This window comes from Sus scrofa, chromosome 1 (assembly GCF_000003025.6).
Source record: "Sus scrofa isolate TJ Tabasco breed Duroc chromosome 1, Sscrofa11.1, whole genome shotgun sequence".
Classification (NCBI taxonomy): Eukaryota; Metazoa; Chordata; class Mammalia; order Artiodactyla; family Suidae; genus Sus; species Sus scrofa.
This window is the reverse complement of record NC_010443.5, coordinates 7,520,505-7,542,483: the sequence shown is the minus strand read 5'-3', so window position 1 is coordinate 7,542,483 and position 21,979 is coordinate 7,520,505. Positions and strand designations below refer to the sequence as shown.

At 50.7% G+C, this 21,979-nt stretch overlaps 1 protein-coding gene across 2 annotated transcripts; it reads left to right on the top strand.

The window, feature by feature from the left end:
* On the top strand, window positions 374-14,918 carry MAS1 (MAS1 proto-oncogene, G protein-coupled receptor). 2 transcript variants are annotated; one of them, XM_021086282.1, is made up of 2 exons: window positions 374-704; window positions 13,611-14,918. In XM_021086282.1, exon 2 carries the CDS (start codon window positions 13,646-13,648, stop codon window positions 14,621-14,623), a length of 978 nt encoding a protein of 325 aa, XP_020941941.1. In that variant the 5' UTR covers window positions 374-704; window positions 13,611-13,645; the 3' UTR covers window positions 14,624-14,918. The 2 variants fall into 2 exon arrangements, with proteins under 2 accessions (XP_020941941.1, XP_003121162.1); XM_003121114.4 differs by lacking the exon at window positions 374-704 and adding an exon at window positions 1,496-2,069.

Below are 21,979 nucleotides of genomic sequence, written 5' to 3'. Positions count from 1 at the left end.
CACAAAACAATCAGTGCCTTCTGCTGCCCACTCCCTCCGGGGGAAGAGAGTGCCATCTCTGCCAGGCTCCCCACCCCGCCCCACCCCAGCGGCCACCCCCACCCCGTAACTGCTTCCCCTACCTGGACCCCATCTGGCCACTCCAGGTACCCCTTCCTGCTGCCTGCTCCTCGTGCACCTTGTGATGGTTGCCAGTTTCCAGAGGGGTGCCTTGTGGCCCTCTGCAGGATGCACAGGCGCCCCTGTGCTGTTAGGAGCCGGGAGAGGCAACTCCGAGAGGCCCCGTGTTCTGTTGACTTAAATCATGACGTCGGAGCCTTCCTTTCTGTTGGCCCCACTGCTCAGGGTTTCACAGCCCCCGCGGGGACCGGGGGAAGTGCTCACAGGATCTGGGCCGTCCCTGGGCTCCTGGGAAGCAGCCGACGTGGAGCCCGGGAGCAGAGTGCCCCGCTGTCCTTCCGTGCTCTTTCCCTTCTGGTCCCTTCCTTCTCACCCGTGACCTTGGCGCCTCCTGGGCCAGCCTGTCTTTCTCCCCTCATTGCGCTTGCTTCCCAGTGTCTGATCCTCCGAGGGCGCCTTCCCCTCTTCCTGGCCATTCGCCTTAGACGGTGGTCCCGCTTTTCCCGGCCGCTTCTGATTTTCCTCTGGGAAATGTCCAGTTCTTCAGGAGGCTGACCCTTCCTCCCTTGGAACATCCAGAACAGGTAATGAGAACACACACACTGGCCTCCCAGGACTGAGCTCCCCCAACGTTTTGACTCGATGCACCTGCCTAACCATAGATGCCGCAAGCTCCCCTGGGTTTCCCTGTGGCTTGAAGGTCTATAGGGGCCGAGCCCTGGCCACCCTCTCCTCTTCCCACAGGAGGACACAGCCACAGGTCAGGTTTCACACAAGAGCCGCCTGGGTCACTGTCCGTCTTGTGCGTATGAAAGCGGTCCGAGGAAGGCTGCGTGTGTGGGTCGCGGAGCCTGCTTTCCCTCAGCATCTGAAGCTGCCTTCTTGCCCTCTTCTGAGTTAATCAACCCCAGGAGTCCACTGTTACTTTGACCCCATAACCGTGAAGGAAGGCTTCTGAAATAGAAGCAATAAATGCTGCTGTGAATGGGGGTCGGCGGGGAGGGTCTCACCGCAGGGCTTGGCTACAGAGACCATCCAGAACCTCTGGCTTGGCCTTGGCACCTTCACACCGGGTCTGCTGAAAAAGCGAATGGGGTCAGGGTGGGGGGAAGCAGCTTGACTGCATGGGTGAGAATGCACATCTAGCAGGGACAGTCTTTGAACCAGGCTGAAGATCACGCTGGGCCCCGAGGCTCCTCCACGCCTCGACCCCAGCCCCTGGGCTCCCTCTCCCTCCACTGCCTCACTCATACACACCCACGTGGGTGTGAGACGCCCTGAAAATGCACTGCAGGAAGGGAACGGGTATTTAATTGTTTAACAACCTGGCCCTCGCTGTGCAGGTGCAGACACATATCTCATTCAACCACCGTGAGTTTCCGTGGCCACGATTAGCTCCATTTTACAGGTGACAAAACTGAGTCTTCCAGAGCTTGGCGGAAATCACTGGGCTAGCTCCAGGCTGAGTCAGGAATGGGAGCTGGGTCCCTCTCGTGCTGCTACACACACACTTTTGCCCTTCCACGCGGCCCCACTCTGGGCCGTCTTTCTCCTCAGCCCTGACTGGCCCTCGTGGTTCGAGGGGGTCAGGCACCTCGTGTGATCATTAGTTCCCACTCGGGATCGGCATGAAGATTTTCACTGGCGTGTGTCACCGAATGATGCCATTTGAAGCACAGCTTCTGCTGATAAGCGTGGGACCATCTGCTTGGCACATCTCAAATATTTTCAGCAGTGGGAGAGCAGCTCCGATTTCTCCCGAGAAGGGAGGCTGCAGTCATCCTCGGAGGAGATGCTGGGACCGGAGACCCTGCAGGCTGGCGGGGCAGTGGTGCCCTAGGATGCGTAGGGCCAGCCTCCCGCCCACCACCCCTGCCTCTCCCTGAGCGAATGGACCTCGTGAGCCTGCACCCCGGTTTTGCCTTGTTCAGCGGCCCTTGACAACCAGAGTAAGCGTCCCCTCTTCAAAAAGCTATTGCCAGGCACCTCTTTCTGTGCTGGTTGTTTGCCTCTTGTGTTAGATGTTCGGTGTGTGTCGGCAAAGACCACTATTTTCCTGCCTTCGTTTTGGAAAATCTGCCTCTTTGCTACACTAGCGGTCCCTCGGACGGCGTTTTACAACTTCGGGGTTGAAACTTTCTGTGTTAACTTTTTCTTTTGGATGCGTAATGAGGGGGCAAGGACCTTAGACGCAATCTATGGATGCGGTGGTAGGTTTGAAGGTACTTGAGGTTGTTTGATGGGTTGTTGTACCTGCCAGAGCCATTGGGGTTGGAAGGGCACCGTATGGGATTCCTCCAGGGAAATGCTTGATGGTGGGAGGCGAGCTGGACTGATTTTCCCCTGCCTCTCCTCAGCGGGCACCGGCTTTTGTGTTGGCTTTTGCTGCTTATAACGGCAGGTGTGTAGCCTGTGCGGTGGCACAGTTCTGCTGAAAGGGCTCCCCTGCTCTTTGATGTGAGTGTCTTGGCCATGTTTCCCAGGCGGGCTGGGAGGGGGAAGCTGGGGAGAGAACGTGCAGGAGCTGGTCTGATGGCTCCGTAGGCAGCACTGAAAGGCTGGTGGCAAGTCTGCTCCAGGTGCCGCAGCCTTGGCACCATGACATCTGGGGCCAGAAATTCTTGGTTGTAGGCAGCTCTTATGTGCAGTGTAGGGTGTTTACAGAATCCCTGGCCCCAGCCCACGAGACGCCGGTAGCCTCCTCCTCTCAGTGTGACAATCGAAATGTCAACTATCCCCTAGGAGACAGAGTCACCCCCCGCCCCCACGTCCTTATGAGAAGAGGGCTCTAAGTTGACCCTGCTGTGCACTTGGAAAGGGAGCAAGAAGTTTCTGCTTCTCCATGCAGGTGGCTTCCGTGTTGGAGGCTGGGAACTGGTGTTTAACCACAGGCCAGATGTTCCTCCTGGCACATTCCTCCCGGATCCCGTACCTGCCATGGAAAGTCCATCTCCCAAATGGGTTTCTGTTTGTCCAGGTTTCTGCACACACACAGAGGGAATGGTTTGCCCTTGTCTCTGGAGCTGCACACCTGGAAGGTCCAGCCTGGAGTCAGGCTTCTCCTTTTGGTTGCCTAGAAACAAGACAAGGTTTCAGATGGCCCACCTCGGACCTTGATTTTGTTGGCTTCTCTCTCTTTTCCTGTCATTTCCTTTCTTCCTCCCTCCTTCCCTCCCTCTGGCCCTCGCCCACCCCTCCCTCCCTTCTGCCCTCCTTTCCTTCCTTCTTTTCTTTTAAGAATGATGTCATAGACTGGAATCCAGGACCCCGGGAGGACAGTAAGCATCTGAATGGGAAGGTGAAAAGGGATGCTTGCCTCTGAGATCTTTAGAGAAAATTGCAGCAAGCATGTTAAGTAGAGCATTTAAACTCTGCCTTATGCGTCCTTCCAGCGGAGCCCCCACTCCCGATCGCTACCCTCTTTGCTCCTTCCTGCTTTCCCAGCAGCGTCCCTGTCCAGCTGTTCTGCCCAACTTACATGGAGCCGTAAATGTAGGTAGCAATTTCAAGAAGACGGGCCAACCCACATCCTGCAACATCTGTGGAAACCACCATGTCTGTTTTCCTTGCTTGTCCATTTCTGGTCCCAGTGTGGCATTTCCATGAGACTCGCATGGGCAAGGTGTTTTTTAGTCTCTAGCTTTCCTTACGCCCCAGGCTTCCAGAAACACAGTAAATGATGTGCCAACTGTGTGAAGGGCCTGCGGTTCAGAGGGGCTGAGCTGCATGGCTTAGGACTCACATCCAGTGGTCTGTTGAGGGAGAGTGTGGCTCCGAGACAGAGCGAACTAGGCGCAGGCAGAAGAGACCATGGCCCCAGCAATGTCACTTGAACAACGACAAACCTCTTATTCAGACGTCTCTTTTGTACTCAGATGCCTTACTGCTTACAATTCTTTCGCCGTTTGCGGGAGGGGGTGAGTGTGAAGCATGGCTTGCGTGAGGTGGTGGAGCCTGAGCTGGTGGAGGACGCCTCCCTGGGGTGAGGGAGGTGGTGGTGACCTGGCCGGGCAAGGGCGGCATCTGCCTGGCAGGGGAGGGGACCTGGGGTCAAGTTCAGAGCTTCTGCTGGGTGAGGAGTACGTCCCAGGGCAGGACATAGTGGCAGTGGTGGCCTGACTTGAGGTGCAAGAGCCCAGCGAGGGGGGGAGGGCATCTGCGCAGGGCTGGGGGAGCGGCAGGTGGACGCAGGAGAGGAGGGATCGAATACGTGAACCCACTGAGGAGGACGGAGCCAGGAGCCAGGATCCAGGTTTCTCACCATCAGAGACAGGAATGACAAACACGGAGAGGAAGAAAACTCAGCGGAACTGTGTTGGATCAGATATTGGGGTGAAATCATTGGCATTCAATGCGTGTGTGCGTTTGTGTGGGGAAAGACGTAGAAATATAGATGCCAGGGTGTGTATGTACGACTGCACATGTGTCTTCACATGCACGTGCCCCTTAGCTCTGTGCCCTGGGAGGGCCTGAGAGCAGTGACACCGTAAGAGCAGTGGGTCCACCCAGCGTCCAGATCTTGGCTTCTACGTTCCCTTCTCTACTGAAAGGAGCCAGGGCTTCTTGGAGAAATGGGTGACTCTAGGCGCTGGTGAAGGGAACCTACAAGATGAGCAGAGCCTGGTCAAACATTCAGTTTTTTTTGGCCTGGAAGACGAAAAATACCAGAGGGAGCATGGAACAGCGGGAAAGGTCTGATTTCTGTTTTGGATCTGCTGAAGTTGGAGAGCGGCCACAGGAGGCCCAGTCCGAGACATCCAGGGCTCTGAGTTAGAGGGTCTGATGTCCCGGAGAGCTGAGTTAGAACAGGAATTTGGATTTCATTGGTCTGCGGAAAGAGTTGAAAGGAGGGGATTGGGTGAAGGCCACCCAGGGAAGTTTGCAGAGGAAGGAGGAAAGAGGGTTGGGAATGGAGCCTCGTGGCCCAAAAGGCAGCGTAAGGAGAGATGCAGGAAAGGAGAATGAGAAGAAACCACCAGAAGGCAGGCACGTCGGAAGGAAGGAAGCTTGTCTAGGCAATGCTGTCATCTCCAAGACCACGGTGAGGCGTGAAGTAGAAATCCCGTGACACGTTTTGTGTTGTGTGGGTGGGGCCCTGAGAACGAGATCACGTCTGACCCCTTTTGCGGGACTTGTCAACGTGAAGCTACAGGGCGGACCCTCTCACTTTTACTGTTTTTTATTTATTTTATTTTTGATTTTTTGTCTTTTTGCTTTTTTTTCTAGGGCCACTTCCCTCGGCATATGGAGGTTCCCAGGCTAGGGGTCGAATCGGAGCTGTAGCCACTGGTCTACGCCAGAGCCACAGCAACGCGGGATCCAAGCTGCGTCTGTGACTTACACCACAGCTCACGGCAACGCTGGATCCTTAACCCACTGAGCAAGGCCAGGGATCGAACCTGCAACCTCATGGTTCCTAGTCGGATTTGTTAACCACTGTGCCATGACGGGAACTCCCACTTTTACTGTTTTTTAAATAGAAGGGTTCGTTGGTGGTGGCAATGACTATGGTTACTCCATTTTGCAGAAGAAAGTGAGATGAGAAGGAACGGAAAACAGCTCGTCCTTGTTTCTCTTAATTGTTGTTCTGTGTTTGGCATTGGGCAGATGGTGCTTTAATAAATAAAAATCCCTCCTCTAACAAATAATAACATTCTTTAATAAATAAAGAGTCCATCCTTGAGGCTTTTAATAAAAATGTTTACTAATAATCAAATTGATTGTGGTAGTCACTTCTGGTGATGTTAAGGCCGTTGTTACACGTCCCCAAAATTCTACTAGCTGTGTGGACTTCACACACAGAGAAGAGAGAAATAATGCCTATTTGGACCTGGGCTACCTTGGCTCTTGTTCTGGCTTGGCTGCTAGCTAAATAGGTAATCTTAAACTAGTTATGAGCTAGTTTTCTCACCTGGAAAATAAAGAGTAGGAGTCCCTGTTATGGCTCAGCTGGTTATGAACTCAACATAGCATCCATGAAGATTTGGGTTCAATCCCTGGCCTCGCCCGGTGGGTTAAGGATCCAGCATTGCTGTGAGCTGTGTGTAGGTTACAGATGCAGCCCAATCCTGCATTGCTATGGCTGTGGTGTAGACTGGCGGCTGCAGCTCTGCTTTGACCCTTAGCCTGGGAACGTCCGGATGCAGCTGTGACCCTAAAAAGAAAAAAAGAAAAAAAAAAAAAGAGTAGATTGCAGTATCTACATGATTTCTTCAACTCCAAGGTCAATGATCAACAGAGTACAGGCAGCCTGGTAACAGTGAAGAAGAGGTTTTTAGAAAATTCCAAGCCTCTTACATCTTCTATCAAATACCCCAGTTTCTGAGGGAAAGAATTTTTAACATATGTAACAAAGTAGTATATTTACAAAGAATTCTTGCAACTCGGTAAAATAATTGGATAAAGAACATGAAAAAATAATCTGTCAAAGAAGAAATTCAAATGACCAGTAACATAAAAAAAAACTCAAACTCACGAGAGATCAAATACATGCAAGGAAAACAAAGCACTTTTTTTTTAACGGCACACCCGAGGCATATGGCAGTTCCCAAGGCCAGGGACTGAATCTGAGCTGCTGCCTCTGCAGTGACCTGAACTGCTGTAGTTGGCTTCTTAACCCTCTGTGCCACAGCAGGAACTCTAACAAAGTAACTTTTTATTTTTTTCTTATTATTTTTATTTTATTTTATTTTACTGCTTTTTAGGGCTGCACCTGTAGCATATGGATGTTCCCAGGCTAGGGGTCAAATCGGAGCTACAGCTGCCAGCCTGCACCACAGCCACAGCAATACAGGATCTGAACTGAGGCTGCAACCTACACCCCAGCTCATGGCAATGCCAGGTCCTTAACGGACTGAGTGAGGCCAGGGATTGAACCCACATCCTCGTGGATCCTAGTCAGGTTCGTTAACTGCTGAGCCACGACAGGAACTCCCAAAGTACCTTTTTAATCACCTATCACAGATGGTAATTTAAAAAAATGGAGAAATTGTGAGGACAAAATGTATATATGCTGTGAAAAAGAAGCGTTGATATGCTGTTGATGTCAGTATAATTGGTATAGTTTTTGGAAGACAACTTGTTAAAATGTTTTAAAATCTTGAAAAACACTTATACCCTTTGATCCAGCAATTCCACTTTTAGAAATATGTCCTAGGGAGATGATGAAAAATGTGCACAAAATTTGCATCCAAGAAATTTCATTACAGCATGTTGTTATTTTGAAAAATAATGGTGGAAAATCAGAAGCAATGGGTAAGTCCAAAGTTAGAAGATTATTAAAAATAAATGATGGTATCGCCAAAGAGTGACGATCAAAGTCATGGCTTTTAAAGATATGCCGACAGAGAAAATGTTTACAATGTGATATAGAGTGAAGAAAAAAAGCAAGCGGAGTTCCTGTCGTGGCGCAGTGGTTAACGAATCCGACTAGGAACCATGAGGTTGCAGGTTCGATCCCCGGCCTTGCTCAGTGGGTTAAGGATCCTGCGTTGCTGTGGCTGTGGCGTAGGCCGACGGCTACAGCTCCGATTCGACCCCTAGCCTGGGAACCTCCATATGCCACGGGAGTGGCCCAGGAAATGGCAAAAAGACAGAAAGAAAGAAAGGAAGGAAGGAAGGAAGGAAGAAAGAAAGAAAAAAGCAAGCAACCAACACATTATAAAATGCAATCTCAATTTTAAAAGAGTGTGAATAAGATGCAGAAAAAAGGCAACAAGAAAATATTTCAAAATGTTAAATGAGGTTAATTTTTTTTCTTTTTATGGTCGTACCTGCAGCATATAGAAGTTTCTAGGCTAAGGGTCGAAGTGGAGCTGCAGCTGCTGCCGGCCTGCACTGCAGCCACAGCAACATGGGATCTGAGCCACGTCTGCAACCTATGCTGCCGCTTGTGGCAACACCGATCCTTAGCCCACTGAGCAAGGCCAGGGATTGAACCGGTATCCTCTAGACACTATATCAGGTTCTTAACCCACTAAACCACAATGGGAACTCCAAACGAGGTTAAGTTTGAACAGTGGTTTTACGTGATTTTTTTTTCCTACTGAATTTTCCAAATTTTTCTTCAATGAACACAAATATTTTATAATTACAAAAAAGGCAATAAAATTTTTTTAAAACTCCCATCTTGTGTTAAGATTAAACAGACTATAAAATGAACCTGCAGGCATGACCCTTGGGTACTGTGGGGCTGTTTAAAAGTAACTGAGGCTGCTTTCTTCGCGGTGGAACTTGAACGCAAGGCCACACAGTGACGTGAGTCCTGCGCTGGCAAAGTCATCATTAGAAAGTAAGTTAATTTCCTAGTGTTTGGGGGAGAAAAACAAAAACAGAAACAAAACCCAACCCTATAACACTAGGGAATGTGAGGCCTTTAATTCCCTAAGTAGGAAGAATTAGAGGCAGACCCGATCCTAGATTGGAACACGTGTTAACGGAGACGCTGTAGAAGGTAAGGTCTTAAAAACAGGCTTAGGCCCCAGGGCAGAGGGGGAAGAGCTCAGCCTCAGCATCTGGAGCTCACAGCTGCAGGGCTTCCTCCCGTTAGTCAGCTCGCAGTCTCTCCACCTTCCGTTTTGCAGGGGCGGTCAGAGCAGTCAGTGGTTTCTAGACTTTTTTTTTTTTTTTTTGCTTTCTAGGGCTGCACCTGCAGCATATAGAAGTGCCCAGGCTAGGAGCTGAATTGAAGCTACAGCTGCTGGCCTCCGCCACAGCCACAGCAGCGTCAGATCCGAGCCGCATCTGTGACTTCATTTTAATGGGAATTTTTTTCTTTCTAGCCACATCATGATCAAAGTCTGCCCAAGGATGGGCTTCAGGAGTTATACTGACGATGAGAGAACTTTGTACTAACTGCGATGGCCTGGGTTCCGGGTGGTGGTTTTCTTTCCCGGGCGACCAGGGTGCATCTTCCGGACCATTGTAATAGGCTCGATGTCCTGAAATAACTCAGTAAGCGTTTATGCAACGGCCAAGTGCTGGAGATTCAGACGTGAATCACAAAGCTTGTCTTGGAGGAGTTTGCAGTTTAATGGAGGAGATAAAATTTTAATTCTGGGGAGATTCCATTGCGGCTCAGTGGGTTACACACCCGACTAGTATCCATAAGGACGCGGGTTTGATCCCTGGCCTGGCTCAGTGGGTTGAGGATCTGGTGTTGCTGTGGCTGTGGTGTAGGCCAGCAGCTGCAATTCCAATTTGACCCCTAGCCTGGGACCTTCCATATGCCACACGTGCGGCCCTAAAAAAACAAAATTAAATTAAAACTCTGTAAGGAGGACTGTCCTGGCTATAGAGGTCATTAATGAGTGACACCAAGAGTGGTGGAGGGAGTATGAGAAAGGGAAGGGAGGAGGGTAAGAGTCTGGGCAGGAGAGGCTGCTGCAGGGACACGGAGAACAGCAAAAGGAAGACCGATCCCAGGAGTCAGGCCAGAGACATGGGAATAGAAGAGGAGCCTGTGATCTTAGGTGACTTCTGAATTTGAACTTTATAATCAGGAAAAGGCACAGTGATGAATAATGTTCTAAAGTTCTAATTGGTGTGTCTATTATTCTTTGTTTTACAAAGTTTTTTTTTTTTTTTTTTTTTTTTTTTTGCTTTTAGGGCCACAGCCAGGGCATATGGAGGTTCCCAGGCTAGGGATCGAACGTGAGCTACAGCCACCTGCCTACCCCACAGCCACAGAAACGCCAGATCCAAGCCTCGTCTGCGACCTACACCGCAGCTCACCCCCACACCGGATCCCTAACCCACTGAGCGAAGCCAGGGATCGAACCTGTGTCCTCATGGATACTAGTTGGGTTCGTTAACCTCTGAGCCACGATGGGAACTCCATGTTTGATGAAGTTCTGCTTGTTAAAAGATGTAGGCCCCCGGGAGCAGAGGACACCCCGGCCGGCACAGCTGGAACCCACTCGCACGGCTTTTCATGCCTCATTCTCCGTGCACGAGGAACCTGGCTCCTTTCTCTCCCAGCCGCTGTGCCCCCTGCCCCCGGTGTCAGGCTTTAGGAGTTTATGTTCACAGCCTCTTCAGATGGAAAGCTCAGTCCACTGACTCCTCCGTCTCTCTTCCCTCTCATGGTCCCAGGGGGGCTGACCCGTCTTCTCTGAAATGTCTCTGGAATTCATTCTGTCCTTGAGCCGTTTTCATAGTTATTATTTCTCACTGGGATTATTTTAACAATCCCCTGCTGGCTTCTTGGCTCCATCTCTTGTCCACTTTCATCCAGCCTGTAGACTATGACCAGGGTAACCTTTCTAAAACCTTTCTAAAATAGCCTGCAGACTAAACCTAGGAGTTCCCTGGTGGCCGAGCAGTTAAGCACTCGGTGTTGTCACTGCTATGGCTCCAGTTTGATCCCTGGCCTGGGAACTTCCACATGCTGTGGATGCAGCCATAAACAAACATAGAGATACACACATAAATAAAAAGCACGGTTCAGGTCACATCCCAGCCCTGCACTGAAACTTTAATGGCTCTGTAGTGCAGGGGAAGTGGTTTCCAAACCATGGCGTGGGGCCCATAAGAATGAGAATGCCCTGGAATATGAAAATTCAGAGTCCAGGCCCCCACCTCAAGCTTCTTGCAATAGTGGGTCTCTGGAATTTCCTTTTTTATTTTTTTTCCTTTTCTTTTTAGGGCTATACCCGTGCCATATGGAAGTTTCCAGGCTAGGGGTCGAATTGGAGCTGGAGCTGCCAGCCTGTGTCACAGCCACAGCAACGCCAGATCTGAGCTGAGTCTTCGACCTATACCACAGCTCACTGCAATGCTGGATCCTTAACCCACTGAGGGGGGCCAGGGATCAAACCCGCATCCTCATGGATACTAGTCAGGTTTGTAACCCACTGAACCACAATGGGAACCCTCCTGCAGCTCATTTCTGTATGAAGTCGTACCTCCACACAGGGCACACTAGACACCTCAAACTCCAACATTCTGTGCCTTCTGACCTCTGTGCCTCTCTGTCCATCTGTCCTGGTTTCTTTCTCCTTTTTTCTTTTTTGCTTTTTAGAGCTGCACCTGAGGCATATGGAGGTTCCCAGGCTAGGGGTCAAATCAGAGCTCTAGCCACTGGCCTACACCACAGCCACAGCCACACAGCATCCTAGCCGTGTCTGTGACCTACACCACGGCTCACGGCAACGCCGGATCCTTAACCCACTGAGTGAGGCCAGGGATTGAACCTGCATCCTCATGGATACTGGTCAGGTTAGTTTCCACTGTGCCACAATGGGAACTCCTGTCCTCTTTTCTTGAGATGTCTTTCTCTCCTTTCTTCAGCTATAAACTTGTACTGACCCTTCAAGGCCCAGCCCCGTGAAGCTTCCCCCCGAAACCCAGAGCCATGGTTTCCTGGGGTGTGCCTGCCTTTTTAATGCCATAAGCGATGGGCATTTCAATTCCCGTACTGAATTAGATTTCAGTTCCGTCTGCCTCCCCTGGAAAGAAGTGCTGAGGGCAGCGTCTTCTTCAGTTCTGCATCCTTAACTTAGTACAATGACGGAAAACTATGTTTTTGAAAGGTGATCCGTGTTCAGAAAGTGCATGGGGTTACTTGGGTCTGACTATAACAGGAAAAAACAGGAGTTCCCATGTGGCTCAGCAGGTTAAGAACCCAGCACCGTGTCCTTAACGGAGTGTTGAGTGTTGAGGAGCCAGCATGGCTGCAAGATGAGGCGTAGGACACAGAGGTGGCTCAGACCTGGCGTTGCTGTGGCTGTGGCATAGGCTGGCAGCTCGAGCTCCAATTCGACCCCAGCCTGGGAATATCCATATGCCATAGGTGTGACCTTCAAAAGAAAAAGAAAAAGGTCTTTCTTTTTTTTTCTTTTGTCTTTTGTCTTTTGCTGCTGTTGTTGTTGCTCTTTCTTGGGCCGCTCCCGGGGCATATGGAGGTTCCCAGGCCAGGGGTTGAATCGGAGCTGCAGCCACCGGCCTACGCCAGAGCCACAGCAACGCGGGATCCGAGCTGCGTCTGCGGCCTACACCACAGCTCACGGCAACGCCGGATCATTAACCCACTGAGCAAGGGCAGGGACCGAACCCGCAACCTCATGGTTCCTAGTCGGATTCGTTAACCACTGCGCCACGACGGGAACTCCAGAAAAAGGTCTTTCAAAGGTTTGAAACACCTTTCCTAACTGGGAACTTCCCTTCTAACTCATTTTTATAGGAGTCCCCTGGGGCTCTCTTGCATACAATGAGCTGAAAGATGCTGTGGTCCATGAGAAATCCCTCCCGGGTTGCAGTGGCTCCTATATATTTGTTTCCTTAACAGGAAGAGGGTAGGGGCTGTGCATAGGTTTATTTTGCAATTCCTAATGTGGGAGGGAAAGTTTCTGGTAATCTTTGCTTTCAGTTTCAAATATTTAGCTGCTTATTGGTTTCGAGTGAGTGCTTTGCTTAATGTCCATCAGCCACTTGGGCTGGCCTGTGGGGCGCGGGGATGTGAATGCATCTTATTTGAGTGCTCCATCTGCTCCCAGGGTTGGTTTGCACAGGGTACCTAATCTGAGTAGGTTTTGTCACAGGTATTGGGACCACATAAAATACCTGCCTTTGAACTGTTCACACTTTCAAAAATATTGGTGCTCTATTGAACATATTTTTTCTAGCTACTCTCGACCCATCACTTACGGCATTAAAAAGTGATGACAACACGGGAGTTCCTGTTGTGGCTCAGTGGGTTAAGAACCTGATATTGTGTCCATGAGGATACAGGGTCCATCCCTGGCCTTGCTCAGTGGGCTAAGGATCCAGCATTGCCACAGCTATAGTGTGGGTCACAGATGAGGCTCAGATCTGGTGTTGCTGTGGCTGTGGTGAGGCTGTGGCAGCTACAGCTCCGATTCCTCAGCAACTTCCATATGCTGCAGGTGCGGATGTGAAAAGGAAAAAAAAAAGTAGCAACAATGGGAAGGTGCCTTGTGATGCAGAGGGTTAAGGATCTGGCATTGCCACAGCTGGGGTGCAGGTTGCAAGTGGGGTGCAGTTTTTGATCTCTGGCCCCCGGGACCTGCCACATGCCATGGGCGCAGCCAAAAAAGAAAAAGAAAAAGAAAGCATTAACAACAGCATTTTGCCCAAACTTATATTTTGTCATTACATTTTAATGTGATTAACTTGGTCCCTCAGGCCAGGAGATGAAGGCACAGAAGATGAGGTATTTTGAAAATTCAGAAAGCTCCGGCCGGGCCGGAGATGGACACCAGGAACTCTGCCCCTCTCCCTTTGCCAGATCCCCTTTGCCACTAAACCACAAGCAAATAACCATATAGAACCAAAGGCTGTTGGGTGGATCAAAACAGGCCGTTAAAGCAGATCGCTTATCTCTCCTGGTGAAATGTCTAATTTTATCTTCACGGGACAGAGAAATATACAATCTAGCAAATATTTTTTGTATAACATGGTGGCAATCCAAAGCTGAAACCGCTCTCTGACAGCCATTCATCCTTGATTTCCTTTTTTTAACTTATTTACAGAAAAGGACCCGAAGAACCCAGGCTGAAGCCTCCTCATGGACGAGGCAAACGGGACGTCATTTGTCACTGAGGGGTCCTCGAACGCCTCCACCAGCAGGAACGCCTCTGCTGGGGACCCGCGTCGGGAAATTCCCATGGTGCACTGGGTGATCCTGAGCATCTCCCCACTGGGCTTTGTGGAGAATGGGATTCTGCTCTGGTTCCTCTGCTTCCGGATGCGAAGAAACCCCTTCACCGTCTACATCACCCACCTGTCCATCGCCGACATCTCGCTGCTCTTCTGCATCTTTATTCTGTCTGTGGACTACGCTCTAGATTACGAGCTCTCGTCTGGCTATTACTACACAATTGTCACGCTGTCGGTGACGTTTCTCTTTGGCTACAACACGGGCCTCTATCTGCTGACGGCCATCAGCGTGGAGCGGTGCCTGTCCGTCCTGTACCCAATCTGGTACCGCTGCCATCGGCCCAAGCATCAGTCGGCACTGGTCTGCGCCCTCCTGTGGGCGCTTTCCTGCTTGGTGACCACCATGGAATATGTGATGTGCATCGACAGGGAGGGGCAGGCCCACTCCCGCAGTGACTGCCGGGCGGTCATCATCTTCATAGGCGTCCTGAGCTTCGCGGTCTTCACGCCGCTCATGGTGGTGTCCAGCAGCATCTTGGTGGTGAAGATCCGGAAGACGGCGTGGGCGTCGCCCTCCTCGAAGCTCTACCTGGTCATCACGGTCAGCATCATCGTGTTCTTCATCTTCGCCGTGCCCATGAGGCTCCTCTACCTGCTCTACTACGAGTACTGGTCGACGTTCCGGAACTTGCACCACGTGTCTCTTCTCTTCTCCACCATCAACAGCAGCGCCAACCCTTTCATCTACTTCTTCGTGGGCAGCAGCAGGAAGAAGCGGTTCAAGGAGTCCTTAAAAGTCGTTCTGACCCGGGCTTTCAAGGATGAGATGCAACCCAGGCGCCCTGGAGACGCCACCGCCACCCCCGCAACCGAGACCGTCGTCTGATGGGTGGAGGGAAAGCATGGACAACCATGGGGGACACGGACGCCTGCAGGTGACGCCTGGGCTGCAACTGATTATCTCCCAGATACGCTAAGGCGGACCCCTACCCCCTGTGCATGAGATGAGAACTAACGCTGAGATTGTGCCCGTGTGCTGAACCTTCTGGAAATGCCTACACACATGTCGGACCTCTATCCTTTCTGTATTTTCCCCCAACGCCTTCTGTCGGAGTTCCCACTGTGGCACGGTGGGTTATAGATCCAGCTGCAGTGGCTTGGGTGGCCGAGGAGGTACAGGTTTGATCCCCAGCCTGGCACAGTCGGTTAGAGGATCTGGTGTTGCCGCAGCCGTGGCGTAGGTTTCAGCTGCGGCTTGGATTTGCACCCTGGCCCAGGAACTTCCATAGGCTGTGGGTGTGGCTGAAAAAGAGGGGAAAAAACAAAACAAAACAAACAACCAAAACTCTTTCTGTCCCTCCTGAGCACTTCTGGCAACATTTCCCCACGAACTCTCCAAGTGACCTCAGCAGGAAAGTTACAGACATGTACAGGGAAACGAACAAGTATTTGATGGACCTTAGAAGGCAGAGCCATGGAGCAGGAAGACCACGGGTTGGGGGGTCAGGTTGGCTCTGTCCTTTGCTGCTTGTGTGACCTCAGGTTTAACCCCGGAAGCCTCATTTCCTCACGGATAAAACAGTAACGTAATAGTCCCTCCCCCCAGCCTTGTGGTGGCAGTGAAACGGGAAGACGAGACCTGAGAAGCATCTGGCACAGGTCATTGTCGAGAAACATCTGTCCCTCTGACTCCTTTCAGTAGAGGAGGAAATGCATATTTCTTTTTTGTAAAGCACACACACACACACACACACTCACACACACAGCTCTGCCGTGTTCAAATATTGTTACATGTTTTTAAGTGTTGGATGTAATTTATGAAGGTCAGCTTTCTGTTTGCTGCATGAGGACTTTTCCTGGGACAGCATCTCTATAGAAAATACCTGCAGATGTCACAGGTTATCTGGCAGATGGCATCTGCAGCTGCCAGTGCTAGAGCATCATGTCGGGTTGTGAGGGCACACGTTTTGCCATCAGTCGAGGAGTTTCTCGTGGCTTCCCTTCCCTCTCTGTGGAATGCTTGATGTAAAGAAAGTTTGTTTGGAAATCCTTTGCTTGATATGAATGTTCACGAATGAAACGTAACTCATGAGTTCATGAGGGTGATTGCGATTTTTGACACACACCCCCCCTCCTGCCACCCTAATCCCCCTGCCTTGGCCCCTTGGTGGGATGTGCATTTATAGCAGCAGAGCTCTCACCTGCAGCCACGGGAGGGCTTGTCGGCATTTCCTTGGGTCATTTCCGGGGAGGAGGCTCGGTGGCAGGGGCTGCTAAGAGTGTGCCCGCCTCTAGGAGGGAACCCAGACGGTTCTCCCAAGACTGATCTCTGCAGGATTTCCTCAAGCGTCCAGGCACTCTGCTGCCCACCTGCCAGGGCTTGTGTGTCTGTACCTTCGGATGACATGAACCAGGTTTTAGCTGGGGAGCCAACCTGGCCTGCAGACTGCGTTGCTATCTTTGGCTTCCTGCTGCCCCTTCTAGGTGTTCCACAAAAGTGGTGATGCTTCATGCTGGTCGGTAGGGAGGAACATGTTCACACCCATAAACGAGCCCATTAGTATTTCTTTTCTTTTTCTATTTTTTTTTTTTTTTTGCTTTTTAGGGCCGCACTCACAGCACATAGAAGTTCCCAGGCTAGGGGTCCAATCAGAGCTGTAGCCGCCGGCCTCCACCACAGCCGCAGCAACACCAGATTCAAGCCATGTCTGCGACCTACACCACAGCTCACGGCAACACCGAATCCTTAACCCACTGAGCGAGGCCGGGGATCGAACCCGAAACCTCATGGTAACTAGTCCGATTCATTTCCGTTGAGCCACGATGGTAACTCCCCCCATTAGTGTTTCTATGATGCTTGGTCTCTGAAGGGTCAGAGAAGCAGTGATGAAGTGGCTCTCGGTTGCCTCCTGTCTCTGCTCCATCCTCTTCCTTTTGCAGGAAACAGTTACCTGTCACCGTGGGCGCAGCCTCACTGGGGGAGATGTGCCAGGCTCTCCCACACAGCCGAGCTCGGAGGCAGGAGGCTTTTCAGCGGGTGATGACATCTGATTTAGAGACAAAGCAGCTTGCTTTTAGGAGCCCAGATGGGGGCGGAGTGGTGACATTTAGAATGATCTCGGTTTTGACTGAAAACAGAGTATCTTCACTGGCAAAGAACAGAATAAGGAGTTTGGAGTGGTTTTCCTCTGTTTACAGTTTGCCCCGATGCTGTGCAGGCCTCCAGGTTTGTGAGAGGTATCACTTGCATCTCATCTCAATGAGATCTTGGTCTCAAAGAGCAACTTTGAGACTCTTAGGGAGTTCCCGTGATGGCTCAGCGAGTTAAGAACCTGATACAGTATCCATGAGGACGCAGGTTAAATCCCTGGGTTCAGTCAGTGGGTTAAGGATCCTACGTTGCCATGAGCTGTGGGATAGTTGGCATTCTCGGCTCGGATCCTTAGTTGCTGTGGCCGTGGTGTAGGCTGGCAGCCACAGCTCTGATTAGACCCCTAGCCTGGGAACCTCCATATGCCGCGGGTGGGCCCTAAAAAAAAAAAAGAAAAAAAAAAGAAAAGAAATGAAAAAAACAAACAAGGAATTTTCACCCAAAGAAAATAAGATGAATGAATGGGAAGCCCTGCCCCCATTTATTGCCTTTCTGTAGAGAAAGTGGGAATTTTGAATGTGATAATGATGATGAAAATTCTTCTCACTTTTTTGAAGTCATCCTTGCAAAGACGTAGAAGCCAGAGCCTGACAGCATTGCAAGGACAAGTCCTCTCTCTTCACCCAAACCTGCTCCCCAAACTGAGCTATCAGGTTAAAACTAAAATGAGAAGTGTTATGGAGTTCCTGTCGTGCCTCAGTGGTTAATAAACCCGACTAGTACCCATGAGGTTGCGGGTTTGATCCCTAGCCTTGCTCAGTGGGTTAAGGATCCAGCAGTGTTATGAGCTGTGGTGAAGGTCGCAGACGTGGCTCGGATCTGGTGTTGCTGTGGCTGTGGTGTAGGCCAGCAGGTGTAGCTCTGATTTGACCCCAAGCCTGGGAACCTCCGTATGCCTCAGGTGCAGCCCTAAAAAGACAAAAGACAAAAAGCAAAAACAAAAAACAAAAAAACCAAAAAGCCAAGAAGAGTTACTTAATACACAAATACAGAGAGAAGACTATATCCGCTTGCTGGCCGTTTAGACAGTCCTGAGTCATCTCGGCTTAGAATTCTGAGGCTTGGGGACAGCCTCTTAGAATAATCCCTGGCCTTGACGTGTCGTGTTCATGCTGAGTATTCACAGACAGCCTTCTCTGCCAGATTCCGTGATGGGAACAAAGCCGTGATGAGCAAGCGGGAGCCCCTGTTTCTAGAAGAGGAGAGGAAGCCGCACAAAGGCAGCTACAGCTGTAAGCTGCGCTGAAATCGGCGCTGGGAGAACTTATCAACAGAGGGGCAGGGCGGTCAGAGGAGGTGAAACCCTGTCTTTGGGAGTAAAGACGGAATGTTCCACGGAGTTTCCCTTTGGTGGCTTGAGGGCAGGTGGGATTTCAAAAGGCTAAAGAGGGCGGCCCGAGTCAAGGCAGGGACCCGGCAGGCAGCTCCCGGCGGCTGGGAGGAGCGAGGCCGGTGGCGCTGTCTGCAGACTGGCTGGAGGAGTGGTCCTTGGAGACCCTTGCAGTCCTGCCCCCAACCCCGCCCTGTCCCCGTCACTGGTATCCTGGCACTGCATCCTTCAAGTTCCGTGGACCCTGGCTCCCAGGCCTGCTGTCCCCTTCCACGCTCATCATCGCACCTGGCCATGGGTGGCTCTCGCTTCTCAAAATTTCCCACACGTCCCCACCGTGTCAGCTCCAGTAACCCTCAGCCTCTCTCCTTTCCGGGCTACACTGGGAGTCGCGCTGCCCCTCAAGCCAATCTGCTTCCAAAAACGAAGGTCCCACGGTTCCAACGGCTCATCAGGATCCCTCGCTTTCTTGATCACCTGTCCCCGGACTCCGAGCCACCGAGACCTCTGCCCCAGAGGTCAGTCCCCTCTGCTGCTTCTCCAGCCCCACCTGTCAGCCCTCTGCTGGCCCTGGTCCAGTCACCCTCGCGTGTCCTTGATTCTCTGGCCCTCCACCTGCCCAGGCTGTTGGGTGGCATGAGGGCTCCTGCAGAGGCAGGGGCCTTACAGGCTGGCCTCTGGGCACTGCCCCCCAAGGCTGCCTCAACCCCCCAGCAGCTCTGCCACACCCCCCTCTCTCCTCGACCTCTTTCCCTCACTGTCACTCTCCTTCTGCCTGACTCTGTAAATCACGGGAAAAAAGATCCAGGCCATTAGGCACTGACTCTCAGACCCGCGGTCCATCCAGGAGGGCCCCTGTCTATACCATTCCTTCCCCCTTTTCTCTGCTATGAGGATTTTTCTCCTCTTCCAGATTTTCCTGTCCGCCAGCCTCCCTGACAATAATCTCACTCATTTGTTTTTTGTTTGTTTGTTTGTTTGGGTTTTCTTTTTGGTCACACCCATGGCATGTGGACGTTCCCCTGCTCACATCACAGCAGTGACCTGAGACACTGCAGTTTCAATGCCAGGTCCTTAACCCATTGAGCCACCAGGGAACTCCAACAAGTACTCCTTTTGAAAAATGCTGTCTTATGGGAAATTTCAATCTCACTCTTATATTAGCAACAAAAGTGTTTGCTTTAAAAAGTGAAAAACTAGGAGTTCCTGTTGTGGCACAGTGGAAATGAGTCCGACTGGTATCCATGAGGTTGCGGGTTTGATCCTTGGCCTCATTCAGTGGGTTAAGGACCCATCATTGCCATGAGCTGTGGAGTAGGTTGCAGATGTGGCTCGGATCCTGCGTTGCTGTGGCTCTGGCTGTGGCTCTGGCGTAGGTGGGTAGCTATGGCTCCGATTTGACCCCTAGCCTGAGAACCTCCATATGCCCTGGAGCGGCCCTAGAAAAGGCAAAAAAAAGACCAAAAAAAAAAAAGTTTTAATAAAAAAAAAAAATTTTTTTTAAATCATTTTAGGGTCACACCTGTGGCATATGGAAGCTCCCAGGCTAGAGGTTGAATCGGAGCTGCAGCTGCTGGCCTACACCACAGCAACAGCAACACCAGATCTGAGCCACATCTGTGACCTACACCATAGCTCAGGGCAACGCTGGATCCTTAACCCACTGAGTGAGGCCAGGGATCAAACCTGCATCCTCATGGATGCTAGTCAGATTCGTTTCTGTTGAGCCATGATGAGAACTCCAAAAATAAATAAATAAATAGCATTTTTTTCCAGGCATTCCCCCATGGCTGAGCAGTAATGAACCCGACTACTATCCACGAGGACGTGGGTTCGATCCCTGGCCTCACTCAGGGGATTAAAGGATCCAGTGTTGCCGTGAGCTGTGGTGTAGATTGAAGACTAGGCTTGGATCCTTAGTTGCTGTGGCTGTGGGGTAGGCTGGCAGCTGCAGCTCCGATGCGACCCCTAGCCTGGGAAGCTCCATATTCTGCAGGTGCAGCCCTAAAAAAAACCAAAACACCCCCAATTTTTTTTCAAATTTTAATTCTGCTTTTCAAGATAACGTACTCAACTTTTTTATTTTTCAGGATTTACTCTGACATCTTGATCTTCATTTTTAACAAGCTTCCTTTTTAGGAAACCTTTGAAAGGACATTTTAAAAACTAGTCATCCTTGGACTAGGAGCGCCTCTTCACTAATTATTATTTTAAAATGTGCGCACATACATGTAACACAAAGACAAATTGTCAAAGCAGATACAAGGTGAGTTAGATCTTACCCCATAGAAAGCAAATATTTCCAACAACACAGGCAAGAGCAGGAGTTACTCTTGGCTTAGCAGGTGTAAGACCTGGTGTTGTCGTGGTGGTGGCTGCTGTGGCGCGGCTTCGATCCCTGGCCTGGGCACTTCCACATGCCGCGGGTGCGGCCACAAAGAAAGACAAAAATGCAAGCAAGTGCAGGCACTGAGGAAACACTCTTTCCTAGAGGAGCCTAACGCTAAGTTGCAATTCCCCAAACGCCTGCTTTCTTACGCGAGAACATACTTTAGCTTCAGGCTGACTGATGAGCTTTGGGCAATGCAGACGGGCCTGCTGTTCTCAAAGGAAGCCATGGAGGTTTGGGGTCCCTTGAGTTTATACGCTGTTACTCGCACAGGTAGAAAATGCAGAGGTGACTATCCCCCCTTTTCTGCCCCGTAGACCTGTGCCTTGCACATTTAGGTGTAATAATCCATCTTGACAAGCCCGGTCTATCCTGCTGAAAATAGGACTCTTTCCCTGAGTATGACATTTTTACCGCGCCTTCCCATTGAGGTTAAGTTCTCTGCAAGGAGCCCTGGTTGAGGTCCGCTGGGCCCGCGGGCTTTCCCTTATAGGGAAGAGAGAGTTCCAGGCTAACACTCCCTTTCTGAGCCCTCGGCCGGCACCAGACTAAGGGCTCGAGGCAGAGATCTTGTCTCACAAGTGCAGGAGCAGCCAGAGGACACTGCACGAAAGGAGACAGGACTAAAGCTTGCTTCTCATGACTAGCTGGCAGGTTCAACCTGTTCATCTGGCCACCTCTTAGTTATCTATACTCTTAGTTATCTATGCGCGGTGACTTAGTTGGAGTTTCCCCAAAAGCAGAGCCCGAGGCAAGGATTTTGTGCACATAATTCGTGCAGAAGCTCATCCCAAGAATGAGGGTGTGAAGATTTAATCAAGGAGTTGTCCTGGCTCAGAAGTTAACGAATCTGATTAGTATCCGGGAGCACCCAGGGTCGATCCCTGGCCTCACTCAGTGGGTTGAGGATCCGGCGTTGCCGTGAGCCGTGGTGTAGGTGGCAGACTCAGCTTGGACCCTTCATGGCTGTGGCTGTGGTGTAGGCTGGCAGCTACAGCTCCAGTTCGACCCCTAGCCTGGGAACCTCCGTATGTCTTGGCTATGGTCCAAAAAACAAAAAACAAACAAACAAACAAATATATATATATATTACTCTTGGTTTGTGAGCAAGAGCAAGTGGTGACTAGTGTTGGTGGCAGCTGGACTTGCCACCCTTGGCCTAGAGTATCTTGAAAGTTCCTCTTCTAAACTGTCTCCAGTGTGGCTTCAGCAGGTGCATTTAGAATCCTGACCTCACTGATGGCAAATCTTCATTGTTTCTTGGAGGTTGGACTTTGCAAAGGGACCCGCAGACTTCCTGACTTAAACCTGATGGGTGAGACCAATGTAAAGCTGAGAAAGTTCATTTTTTGGCAAATCGTATAGTGATACT